Source organism: Tiliqua scincoides, chromosome 5, assembly GCF_035046505.1.
Source record: "Tiliqua scincoides isolate rTilSci1 chromosome 5, rTilSci1.hap2, whole genome shotgun sequence".
In the NCBI taxonomy this organism is placed as follows: Eukaryota; Metazoa; Chordata; class Lepidosauria; order Squamata; family Scincidae; genus Tiliqua; species Tiliqua scincoides.
The window spans coordinates 27,622,397-27,635,568 of NC_089825.1; the positions used below are offsets into that span (position 1 = coordinate 27,622,397).

General features: G+C 46.1%; 1 protein-coding gene across 2 annotated transcripts in view; it reads left to right on the top strand.

Moving 5' to 3' along the window:
• Nucleotides 1-2,206: 2,206 nt before the first annotated feature.
• PPP1R9A (protein phosphatase 1 regulatory subunit 9A) overlaps nucleotides 2,207-13,172 on the top strand; it is a 150,889-nt gene continuing 139,923 nt past the window's right edge. For both annotated transcript variants that reach the window (XM_066628037.1, XM_066628036.1), the window contains exon 1: nucleotides 2,207-3,655. In XM_066628037.1, coding sequence (XP_066484134.1) covers nucleotides 2,207-3,655 — 1,449 coding nt within the window. The remainder of the gene's footprint in view (nucleotides 3,656-13,172) is intronic.

Genomic DNA, 13,172 nt, shown 5'->3' on the forward strand with positions numbered 1-13,172 from the left:
TGTCTTGGGAGTAAGCCCCATTGACTATTACGGGTTTTGCTTCTGAGTAGACATGCATAGGCTCGGGCTCTGAGGCTGCAATCCTATCCACTTCCCTGGGAGTAAGCCCCATTGACTATAATAGTGCTTACTTCTGAGCAGACACGCGTGGGATTGGGCTCTAAAGAGGGAAGCTGCTTCTTCTCTTCCAAGGTGGGGCGTGGGGAATGCTGCTTGCTAGGCGCAAAGAGGCGCTTAGCCGTCCGGGCTGGCGCAGAGACCCAAGGCGGGCGCGCAAGGCTGGGCATCAGCCTCCCAGCCGCGGCTGGCCGGAGCCGGGGCGACGAGTGCACATGTCGGGCTGGCTGCGATGAAGTTGGAGTCGCGGAAGAGGTGGAACCAGAAGGGCGCTAGGGGGAGATGGGGCTCGCTCTTCCGAGTCAGGTGCTGCGCGGCTTCTGTGTGCAGTTCTGGAGGGCTGCTTGCTCAGGCTGCAAGCAAAGCCCGTTTCCTCCTCCTCCTCCTCTATTAAACGCCGCCAAGGGACTCTGCCAGCCCCCATCGCCTTCCCTGCAGGGAATCAGGAGCGCTCTGGATCCATATAAATGTCTTCTGCCGGGCAGATTTTATGGAGATCGAACCTGGGAGATGGAGACATTGAACCTGGATCGAGGTTCTGTATGTGTGTGCCTGTGTCCATCCCCCCCCCCCACCTTCCTCATTTCATTGTACCTGTCTAGGCTCTTTGTCATGCTAAATATACCAGAAGGGAAATGGGCAAGTCTTACCAGATCACATTATTTGCTTACTGCAAGTTGAAGATTGCTTTGCATGTGATTTGTTTGTCTAGTGTGTGTGTGTCCCTCCCTCCCTCCCTCTCCTTGTTTCTTAGGACAAGTGCATTAATTTGTTCCTTTGGTGGTGGTTCTGAAAAAAGATTATAGTGGGAGTGCAAGGTGTTGCCATTTCAAAGGAAACGCTCCCATGCATTCACAAGCGCGCGCACACACACACACACACAGGCTTGGCTGCAAGGAAGGGTTTCACCATTTGACATTCCTCAGTGGTGAAAAGACACTGAGCCCAATCCTAGGCATGTCTACTCAGAAGTAAGTCCCATTATAGTCAATGGGGCTTACTCCCAGGAAAGTGTGGATAGGATTGTAGCCACTGGTACTTGGCTTTTTGTCAGCATTTGAAGGAAACTCAGTGATGGATTATGGAGGTCATCAGGACAGGACAGGACAGGACAATTGTGCGCTTGAATAAGTTTTGCGTTTTTTTTTCCTGGACAGACTAATTGTTGGATGTTCTCAAACACTGATTCTGTGCTATTATAGGATCTAGTAATCAAAGGATTTCAAGAGACTGTCTTCTTAAAAGTGAGGAGTCCTACCCAGTAGGACATGGTATAATTATTCTTTTGTGAGAGGAAAGCATTTCTTGTGTGTGTTAACCCAGGGTAATAGAGTCCATGTCCAAGCACTGGAATTTAAAATGGGTTCCTGGTTAGTCATGCTTATTTTAAGTCTGTAGGATATTCTACGAACCGGTGAAGGTGCTCTGTGCCGATTTAGGTCATTTAGGTCTGGGTCAGTACCATCTACTCAGAGTAGTTATCTGGGGTTCCAGAGGGCTCTTTCCTAGCTGGAGATGCCAGGGATTTGGGACCATCTGCATGCCAGGCAAGGGACTTGGCCTGTTAACGTAGGTCAACATTCTGTCACTAGACAATCTGTCATTAGAGCTTAACATAGTCCAGTCATTTATTCCATTTGTATTCTGCTTTTCCTCTGAAGAGCTCTTCAGCCAAAGAGCAAGGGTCAGTGTGGCTGTCCAGCTGGTCTTCCAGCCACATAACTGGCAGGCTCAAGTGCCATTAGTGTCAGAGATTGAACTTTGTACATCTGGTGCCTTCATACCATAATCTGCCTCTTTTGTGGCCAGTTATAAGCTCATGATGTCAATCAAAATCCTCCTTTTGTATTGCAGGTTACATCAACTTTTGCTTTTGAAACACACCTGTTATCCTGTTTGGTTTTCTGACTTGGCAGCCAGCATAAACGTAGTTTGTTCCTGAGGATTGCCTTCTGCCTCTGAGCATGGCCTTGGCAAAATCCAGTGTCCTGTAAGCACCACATCCGCACAGTCTCAACTGGAATTGGGTGGGCACATCTGCCACTATGTATATTGGTTTTAAAACTTCCGAAACATTTAAAAAATAAACATGATGAAAACAGAGTGTTCAGGGGAAAGATCAACCCTCCGAAGTGCCTCTCCTCACAGGAATGCTTATAGGACTGAGTTCCAAGCACTGAAAAGCACCTTTGACAAACCCAAGTCAGATGGAGAACAAAGGACAAAAGAAGAAGGAGAGGCCTCTCAGCAAACCCGGGGGAGGAAATATGGATCTAATGTCAACAGGATTAAAAATTTATTCATGCAAATGGGAATGGAACCCAACAAGAGTGCTGATGGCTTGGCAAAGACCAGGGGTAAAAGTGGTCCCCTCTCTCCTCCGAGAAGAATTAGGCCCAAAGAATTTGTGGAGAAGGGAGATGGATCAGTTGTGAAGTTGGAATCCTCAGTTTCGGAAAGGATTAGTAGGTTTGATGCTATGCATGATGGTCCTTCTTATTCTAAGTTTACCGAAACAAGGAAGTTGTTTGAGAGGAATAGCCATGAAACAGGGCATTTCAATCGCTGTTCCCCAAAGAAAGAGAGATCTGCTTCTAATAACGAACTTCACGACGATTGGTGTAGCTCGAAGTCTAACAGGGGCAGCACAGACTCGCTGGACAGTCTTAGTTCAAGGACGGAGGCTGTTTCTCCAACTGTGAGTCAGCTCAGTGCAGTGTTTGAAAATACTGATTCGCAGAGCGTAATAGTTTTGGAAAAGGCAGAAAACAACGAAGAGTACTCCGTCACTGGTCATTATCCGCTAAACCTGTCTTCTGTGGACACAAAGCTGTCTTCCAGTGTTGCAAACCTTGATGACTTCAGCCCCATAAAAGATGCCACTGCTTGGCCTCTGGCAGCCAAACAAAGCAGTACCACTTCAGTATCTGTTGAGAATTCACAGCAAACTAGTAAATCTCCTCCAGGGATTAACGAATCTTCCAAAAGCACTCTCCCTGTCTTAAAAACAAGTGGAACACAGAATAAAGAGGCCCATTATGATTCTGTCGATGCCTGTGAAGCAGCAAAACCAGAGTCAACGGATAGACCTGATCAGCAAAGTTGTGGTGACACTTGTGCCAGAGGTACAGCAACACCAGAGCCCGAAGTCCCACCTTCACAGCAAAAAAGGATCTCGGATGGAGCTGAGACTGCAGAAATAGGAAACTTAATAGCCAGTGATGACATTGCAGTCACTGAGGCTTCGCGTTCTGTTGGTTCCCACCGTGAAGACACAAATGGAAAGGAAGTACAGGAAGACTTGAATAACTTTCAGAGTTCCCATGTGTATATGCACTCTGATTACAATGTCTACAGGGTACGATCAAGATATAATTCTGACTGGGGGGAGACAGGAACGGAACAGGATGAACAAGAGGACAGCGATGACAATTATGATTATGAACCTGACAGAGAATGTACTGAAATTACTGCACTGCCAGAGGAAGATGAAATCCCATCAAACAGAAAAATTCAGTTTAGTAGAGCTCCAATTAAGGTATGTTTTGTTGATCTGTATCCAATCCTAATCTCCGTTGTGTTATTTTCAGTTTTAAAAAATTAACTGATGTTGTTCGTTGTGAGCTGGGGCCAGCTACATCTAGTACTCTATATTTTGGAAGACTTTAGAATATGAATTTTGTTTTAATTGGAAAGTGAGGGTTAATCCACGTAATTGGAAAGGTTCTAATAACCTCCAACAATCTCCTCTTGCTTGCAGTCTATTTCAGGGATGAGCATAAGGCAGGTTGGGATCTAGTGGTAGGTCTCTGGGTGATCTGCATTAGATTAGCACAAGTTTCTGACTCCCAATTGTTTAGCAATAGCCATAAAGGATGCAGCTGAATGCAGACTCTGTTGTGTGAAACATGAGCAAGTGGTGGATCTCTCAGCCTTGGTGTTCCTGAGCTGTAAAATGGGACTCTGTGCTTAAGAGCGATGAGACAATTTACTCTTGCTTAAAACTGCCAGTAAAATACTCAGTTCTTTGGCATGTTTAGTAACTTATCTCTCAGTCTCAGTGTTTCTCATGAGTAGAAGTGTATTAAGCAGTTACTTTTGGCCAGGTCTTTCTGCAGCTCTGTTGTTGTGTTGTTTGGGGAGTGCAGAGAGCCCTGCAGATGCCTTTGCAGGATTCCCCAAGCTTCCTAAACAGTAAAAAAAAAAACAAACTCTATTGAAAGCCACTTCCTGTTTTCAATCGAAAACTAGAAATGGCTTTTTTTCCCCTATTACAGAGGCTTGGAGAGCCCTGCAGAGACATCTGCAGGGCTGCTTGCACCCCCTCCCGGAGGCTGGCAGTAGTTAGTGATTTTCAACCTTTTTCATCTCGCTGCACACTGGCAAGGCACTAAAATGGTCAAGGCACACCATCAGCTTTTTGACAATTGACAAGGCTCATTGTGCTGTCAGTGGAGGCTCACCCCCCCCCAATGGTCCTATTGATAAATGACCCTCTCTCAGATTCCTGCGGCACACCTGGGGGCCATTCGCGGCACACCAGTGTGCCATGGCACAGTGGTTAAAAATGACTGAGTTAAGGTAAGGTGAAAACCCCCCTGCAGCAGTGCAATCCTGGGAATTGCATTGCTGCCTTCCCCCCTGTCCCTTAAGGGGCCAGAGCTAAGTGCTTCCCAAGGTGGTGGGTTGTGATCCACCAGTTTGGGAACCACTCTGCTAGTGTATGGCTCATGGGACACTGTGGGGCTATTTTTATACTTTACTGGGAGTAAGTCCCATTGAACACAATAGAACTTACTTCCGAGTAGGCATGTCTAGGCTTGCTCAGTAAATCTGGCCTCTGAGCCACCATTTTGCATTTGGCTCCATCAACACATCCACTTTTTTCACTGGTATCCAGTTGGTATTCTGTAGGTTTGTAATAAAAAATCTAAAGTGGATCTTTCAAGCCTAAGTTCAGCCCAGCTCTGGTCTGTTTTGTTGGAAAAGGGGGGAGGGAAGCAGAGCAATCAGTGGAAGGACCATTTTCCTTTGGTAAAATCCACCTCCTGGCTAGATTGCTGCTTTCAATGAACATACACAGGAGTAGAGGCTGGTTACGGTTTCAGAAGAAATACTTTACTCACAGTTTCCAAGATTATGTATCTATTGAGTGGTCAGAGGTTCCTACTACTTGTGGGACAGAGAACCCTAGAGCTGTTCTCCTTATATGAATAAGTGGGGGAGAGGAATGTGGTTTGCAGTTGTGGAAACAGCACTCATCCACCTGCTTTGATGGTCTCGACAGGGAGAGAGAGGAGGCAAGAAGGCAATACTATTAAAGACCACACCTGTTGCAAGGATCCTAGAAGGCAGGTAAATGGTCTCAGGTGTCTGGACAGTACTCTGCACTCCAGACTCCTACAGACAGCTTTGCTTCCAAGCTCCAACATGTTTTATAGTTGATCCCCACCACAGTGTCAAACATATAGCCAGAATAGGCTCAAACTGTCCCCACAGCAACTCTTTTGCTGTTTGGGTTTTGCTCCCTGTGGTGAGAAGTGGGCAGCTGGTGCTTCCTTTCCATAACTCAGCTGCAATTCATAGAAATATAAGAGGCTAATTGGGCAGGCTGTGAAGGTTGGGGCTATTGATGGAGCTAGACTTCCACTAAACTCTTCTGCAGAGGACTGAAACAAGGGCATAGAGTTTTCAGACCACAGTGGTTTGGAGGAAAGCCCACCAAACAATCAGAGAAAGTTAGGCATGAGGCAGCTGTGATGGTGTTGTGCACAGTCATCCAATGCTATGTGAAAAGGTGATTGGCCGGACACCACCCCTTCTTCCCAAAGTGGCAGCAAGTCCCATGGCCACAGCCACTGCTGTGGCACATTCCACACAGCCTTTTTGCCTCTGGGCTGGACATTGGGGGAGGACAACCTGTAGTCTTCAGATCTGATCCTTGGATTTCCAGGTGCTAATCCCTAGCCAAAGTGCCTCTGCATACACTGTGAAGTGACATCCCCTTTCGAAGGCAAGGACCACTGCTGCAGGATGTTCAATGGTGGGGCTGAGTTGAAAGTCCTTAGAGCCCTGATGGAGGCAAAGTCTCCTGCTTCCACCTCTCTCGGATGCCCAGCGATAAAAAGCATTACCTCCCCCCCCCCATCCTTCCCCACGTCTGGCCTTCAGACCCTTTTGCTTTCTGCATTCTATCTTGTATGATTGACTGCAAACTGAAGAAATGTAGTGTTGTGGCTGAGCTGTGGACGAGAAAGACCCCCCTCCCCAATAATTAAAATGGCTATTTTATGGTATTTGCTATTTGCATGGTATTATTTGTATGATTGCAAACTATGCTGGTGAACTGGTTAAGAGTTTGAACTGTGAACCAAGAAGACTGCTGTTTTCTTCAATTTTCATATCTGCTATTAACATATTGTATGGTTTTAGGCAAGTACAGGGTGTCCAAACTTTTTGGCAGGAGGGCAGCATCATCTCTCTGACACCAGGCTGGGGGCAGGGGGGGGGGAAAGAATTAATTTACATTTCAAATTTGAATGTTGGCAACCTTCAGTCTTGAAAGACTATGGTATCGCGCTCTGAATGGTGGTTCTGGAACAGCATCTAGTGTGGCTGAAGAGGCCAATTCAGGAGTGACAATCGCTTCCACACTGGGAGCAAGTGCAATCTGTCCCTGGTCTGTCTCCCTGGCTAAGGGCCTTCCTTCTTTGCCTCTTTGCCTCAGTCTGTTGGTCAAATGTCTCTTGAAACTGGGAGAGGCCATGCTGCACAGCCTGCCTCCAAGTGGGATGCTCAGAGGCCAAGGTTTCCCATTTGTTGAGGTTCATTCCAAAGCCCTTCAGATCCCTCTTGCAGATATCCTTGTATCGCAGCTGTGGTCAACCTGTAGGGTGCTTTCCCTGCACCAGTTCTCCATAGAGGAGATCCTTTGGGATCCAGCCATCATCCATTCTCATGACATGTCCAAGCCAATGCAGGCGTCTCTGGTTCAGCAGTGTATACATGCAAGAGATTCCAGCTCGTTCCAGCACTCCTCGCATTGATACTAGCAAGACCCAGGGTCAGAGAAAGGTGGAGGAATTTGCACGAGCGCTTGAGGAAACTCTTCCAGGCCCGGCTGATGCAAATGCATCCAACAGATAGGAACATTTGAAGAATGCTGTTTACAACACAGCCTTGTCCATATTCGGCAAGAAGACCAACAAATTTGAATAAATTTACAGAAATGGAACTTATACGAATGAATGAAGGTCTTGCAATAGCTCAAGGCCTATAAAAGGCCTTGCGCAAAGCAAGGCTGGGTTCATTTCCCATTTCCATTGCTTTCCATTGCTGCCACTACTCCATCACAGACATGAAACAGCAAGTAGTGGAGGAGCCCTCATCCCACATCTCACGCAAGAGGTTGAACTGTTGGCCGTCACACTGAGGGCAATTGTGTCAGGCCAGCGTGGGCTCTAGCAATTCTCTGTAGGGCCAGAGGCTCATTGGAGACTCGGGGCCCCCCACGGGCCGGATTGGAAGTCCTCAAGGACCGCAAGTGGCCCCGGGGCCAGGGTTTGGGCACCCCTGGGCAAGTATAATCATACATGAGATAATGCAGCTTCCCTTAAAGCTCATTCATTCTTTGTCCCAGCATGATTGGCAGCCATTCTAGCTCAGAATTAGGCTGAGAAATAAGTGGTTCTAATTAAAGTCCAAAGTCATAGGGCAAGAGGGAAAAATCAGGCAAGTAGTTTGAACACGAGGCTGCCTAATTCAAAGTCAGAACTTAAGTCCATTTGGCTCAGCATTGTTTAAAGTGACTGGCAGTGCTTCCCAGATTTTGGACAGGAATTTTTTCTGGCTCTACCTGCAGTTGGCAGGTATTGAATCTGAGATCTTCTACATGGAAAATGTGTTCTGTCACCAGACTACAGGTTCAACTTCCAATTTCCAGTGTTGGAAACAAAGCCAGATAAAGCAAGAAGGGAGCATATACATTGAATTGACGAGCCTGAGACCTAGCAGGAGTTTCAGATTTAAAGAGAGAGCCATGAATCAAATGTGATGGCTGTACACTACCTCCAGGTTCAGTGGCAATATGCCTCTGAATACCAGTTGCAGGGAGGCAACAACCTGAGAGAAGACTGCCTTCCTCTCATGCTTTGTGGCTTCTCAGAGGCAGCTGGTCAGTCACTGTAGGAAGCAGGCTGCGGGACCAAATTGGTCTTTGGCCTGGTTCAGCAGGACTTTTCTTAATGATCCTGTATAATGTAGCTGAAGTTTTGGGTTTTCCAGCAACAAATTTGAGTTAAGGGCACAGGACGGGAAATAACTGGAATGACTTCAGACTAGAGCGATGTTTCCCAAACTCCTGGGAACCGCAACGCCCTCCTCCCCCACTGTGAACGCAGCACGCAGCTCATGGAAGTTACTTTCAGATTCTGAGGCCCGAAAAGCAGCTATAGACACTACAAATGCAGGGGGCCAGGGTGGGCAGGAGGGCTTTTCCCAGCACAGTGTTTTGCACACTGGAGTTCTTCCTGCCATGCTGAGCCCTCAACCACTGTTTGAAGCAGCATGGCATGGTCTCCCTGCTGGGCAGTGGGCATCTTGCCATGCCCTGGCAAGTGCCTCATGACACCCCAGAGCATCACAACGCACAGTTTGGGAACCACTTGGCTAGAGAATGAAAGGTCCCCAATAGGATCTCTCGATCCTCCAAGGATACCTGTTGGTTTTCTCAGCATTGGTAGACCAGAACAACCAATGAAGAGTAAGGTACAAGGTTGACTGGCAAGTTGTAACCAATATTGCATTTTGGGGTTTTTAATTGCTTAGTCGTATATGGTTGAATGTCATCGTGAGCCAGGACTGCAAGAACCCCAGTTTGAGTCCTTTTTCCTTATAGATTTCCTTGTAGATTCTGGCATACATTGTTTTGGGACATCATTATTTCAGCTCAGAAACCCAGAATTAATCAGTGTAGAGAACTGTATCTGGTAATCTCTGTTGCAGCGGCAGTAATCATTTATCCACTAAGTAATTTAGCCACAATTGACAAACTGTAAAGAGTCAAATGTTGAGCTTGATTGGGGAGTGAGGGACAGACGGACTAGAAATAAATTAAGCAAAACAAACAAACTCTCTTTAGACAATTGTTACATTGTTCAGCAATGCCAGTCTGCCTACTATTGAAAACAATTTCTTATCTAGTGATGAGTAGATTCATTATTTGTGTGTTAAACTGGATGCGTCCAACACATCTGGGTGTTAGTGAACTGCGCTGTGTTGAGGCGTAACATGTTGGCATTACTATTAGCAAGTAAAATCTTCTGAAGTTGTGTATAACAGATGAAATGACCATTTGGATGAGATGAAAAAAGTTTATCTTAGCGCTAGACTACATATTATGTTAAACACAGGCTTTGCTCAAATGAATTCTTTTTCTTTTTAAATAATAGCTGGGAGTGGGGATACAATTGAGATTGTGGCATGTGAGAAGAGGGTATTTAACCTTTTTCTCTGTGCTGCAGTCCTGAGGAAAATCCCCCCAGTTGCTACTTGCCCCAGAAGGAGACTTGCCATCACACATTAAGGGAGGGGTCATAGCTCAGGAAGAGGTTGTAGGTCAGTGGTAGAGCACATGTTTTGCTTGTGGAACATCCCAAGCAATCCCTTCAGATAGGAAAGAGACTTCAGATCTTTCTGAGACCCTGGAGAGCGTCTGACGGTCAGCGTTAACTATACTAAGCTGGATGGACCAATGATTTGCTCCTATGTTCACACTGGCTGTGAAGAATATCGTACCTTGAATTTTTCAGGCAAGCTCAGTTCAAATCATGTTCAATTCAATGACGTTGGAAAGAAAACCTGTGTAGGTCTGACTTCTTTCAGAGTCTCTCTTATCAGCCATGACATAGTACCTTTTGAACTGATGTAGGGAACAGGGTCTCTAACTGCTGTTTGCAAGATCCAGTTTCAAAAAAGAAAAAGCATCCCCCATTGCTTCTAGTGGGAGTAGAAGTGAGTCAGTCTATTGTCCTTTTAAACTTTTTGTTCCATCTTGCGGCTAATGTGGCAGCCACCAGTGGAAAATTCTGTGCTAAGCTGCTTTCACTTGAAAGAGAGTTGCCTTCGCTATTTTAGTCTCACAGCTTCCTCTGCACAGCACTGTAAAGATGAAAAGTCACAGAAGTTGTATTGGAGGAAAAAAAGGCTTGTAACTTCTATGCAGCCTAATTGCTACATTAACAAAACATAAGGAAGGTTAAAAAAAAAAAAAAGGCTAGAAATAACAATGCTGCATTTTTTCCCCCTGGCATCTGTACCTGCAGCTCATCCTGTTTGTTTTTTTCCTCCATTAGTTTGGCCTTGGCCTGAGCCATTCACTTTCCTGATCACTCTAAGATTGCCATGTGAGCTGGAGAGTTCATGTTATAAGCAGACCTGTGTGTAGTTTGCAATTTAAAAAACTAATGTAAGTTTGAATTTTGCAGCCAGGGAGTTCATGCTTTCCACCAAGAAGACTTCTATGCAGTGTTGGCTCCAGGTTTTCAAGGGCTCTTGGGGAAGATGTCCTCGGTATGTGTCCCTCCTTCAGTGGGCACTAGTCCTTCTCACTTCTGTTGTTGCCGATTGCTCATTTGCTAGGAAGAGAGCTGGCAAATAAGCATAAAGCAGCAGTTGCTGTTGCTATTCTCTTGTCCATCCCCCTTTGACCAGAGTGTGGTAAGAGCAAACAGGCAACAGCAATGAGAGTGAGGAATGGCAGAGTCAGGAGGACTCGTACTGGGCCCTCTGCCAGTACATGGGCCTTGCAGCTGCCCAACAGTGCCCACCCCTGATGCCATCCCTGCTTTCCTGCCACATGTAAATTACACATTTGTACAATACCTCATTTAATATCCTTTATTCCAATTTTGCATAATTTATTCTGGTTTGCAGCCCAGTCCTATGCAGGATTGGGCTGCTGGGCTTAGTGCTTTGTGACACTGCTATCACAAATGGCTGCTGATAGCACACAAGAGGTGACAGTGCTTCCCATCTGTCACTGGACTCTGCCGCAGTCATCAGAGCAGGCAAAGCAATGGCAGGGGTGGGGAGGGGGAGAAACTGGGTGGAGCGGGAGGTATGGGGATCAAGAGGCTATAGGATGGGTGGATCTAGTGGCGATGGTGCACACCAGATCCTATCCCCTCCATCAGCAGTCTCCCTGCCCCCTTTTTCTTGTGCCAGCTAAAGAGCGGGCATAGGTGCCAGAAGACCTCTTGGGGAGTCGGAAGCTTATGGAGGGGTAAGGGGATTTAACTTTGTACTGGATGGGGGCTGCAGAGCTGGTGAGATATTTCTTCCAACCAAGAATCACACCCTTGTAACATAAAGTGATATTATAACCTAGAACACTGACAACTAACCTAGAACTTTGTCTTCAGTCCCTACTCCATATGGTCAGATTTCTAGGAAAGCAATGGGAGAGTAGCAAAGCAGGTGAAAGAAAAACATCTATAAAAAGTGCTGAAAAGTTTTAAAGCATTCTACAAAAGCGAGATAGCAGGCAGGTGAGGGATACAAGGAGACAGCCTATGAATAACTTAGAGCCCAACCCAATGCATATCTACTCAGAAGTAATCCCATTGTAATAAATGGAGTTTACTCCATGCTAAGTGTGAATTGGATTGCAGCCTTATAGACCAATCCTAACTGAGGGTCCGATCTTGTCCAACTTTCCTGTGCTGATGCAGCCATGCCAATGGGGCAGTTGCTGCATCCTGTGGTGGGGAAGCAGTCACAGGGGTCTTCTCAAGGTAAGGGAACATTTGTTCCCATACCTCAGGGCTGCATTGAAGCTGTATCGGCATTGGAAGGTTGGATAGGATTGGCTCTCAATCCCCACTTTGCCAGTGCAGCTATGCCGATGGAGCACATGCTGTATCCTACCCGGGGTGGGGGTGGGGGTGGGGTGGGGAGCACTCCACCGGCCTTCTCAAGGTAAGGGAACTTTTGTATAGTATACCCTTACCCTGGGACAAGCCTTTACTACCCCCATACTACTAAGTCATTGAAAAAGTCTGAACATTTGAACAAATCTAAGGAGATTAAGAGAGAGGAATGGGGAGATGGAAGGGGGTTAAAATCTGGCCCACACTGGTGCCACCAAGATCCACTCCCATCATCTTCCATTCTACCTCCTGCTTGCCCCCTTCCTGCCCAGAAACTTCCCCATTCTTCCTCCATCTCGTTCTGCCCACTCCCTGCCACCTGCTTACTTTCATTGCTCGAGATAGCTGGCAGCAAGCCTGTGGCACTGTTGTTGGTTGTGGCCTCTGTGTGCACTGCCTTATGACCATTTACGACAGCAGAACTGTCTTCCATTGTCATAAAGGGCAGCCTAGTTTTGGTTAGGAGTGGACTGTTAGCAAGTACCCTAGCCAGCTCCCAATAAAGCCTGTTTCCTTGGATCGCTTCAATGCAATCCGGCACAGTATAGCAGCTAGAAGAGTATAGAATATGGACTGTCACTGGGGAGACCTCGGTTTTCCCATTTAGAGGTTTAAAATCCACAGGTACATGCACACACACAAAGCTGTCTAATATTTTCTGCATTCCAGGTTTTCTCCTGGATATGCAGAGACTACCCATGTCTTCTGGGTGACATTATTCTGCTGCTGTTCATATTGGCATAGGGCTATTAGAAGGAACAGTAGTTATTCTTGCAGTTGTTAAGCTTTCAGAGTGTTCAATTAATTTGTTGTTGGCTTCTCTTAAAAAGGATGTACAAGTTTAGCTGAGATTTCCACATATATGTGTATACCTTTGAAACGATAGCTGAGATTTAGCTGAGATTTCCACATATATGTGTATACCTTTGAAACAATAAAACAGACTGAACTAGTTTTAGGTCTGTCAGCCTTGATAGACTTCCTGTTGAATAAACCTTGCCAAGCTGCTATTTCCCATTGTCATCTTGAACAAGTACTGTAGCTATTTTGAACAAGAGCATAAATTTTTGGTCCAGTTTAATAAATAGTGAAGACAGTGACAGATTTTTATTTAGTGTGCTGTTACTT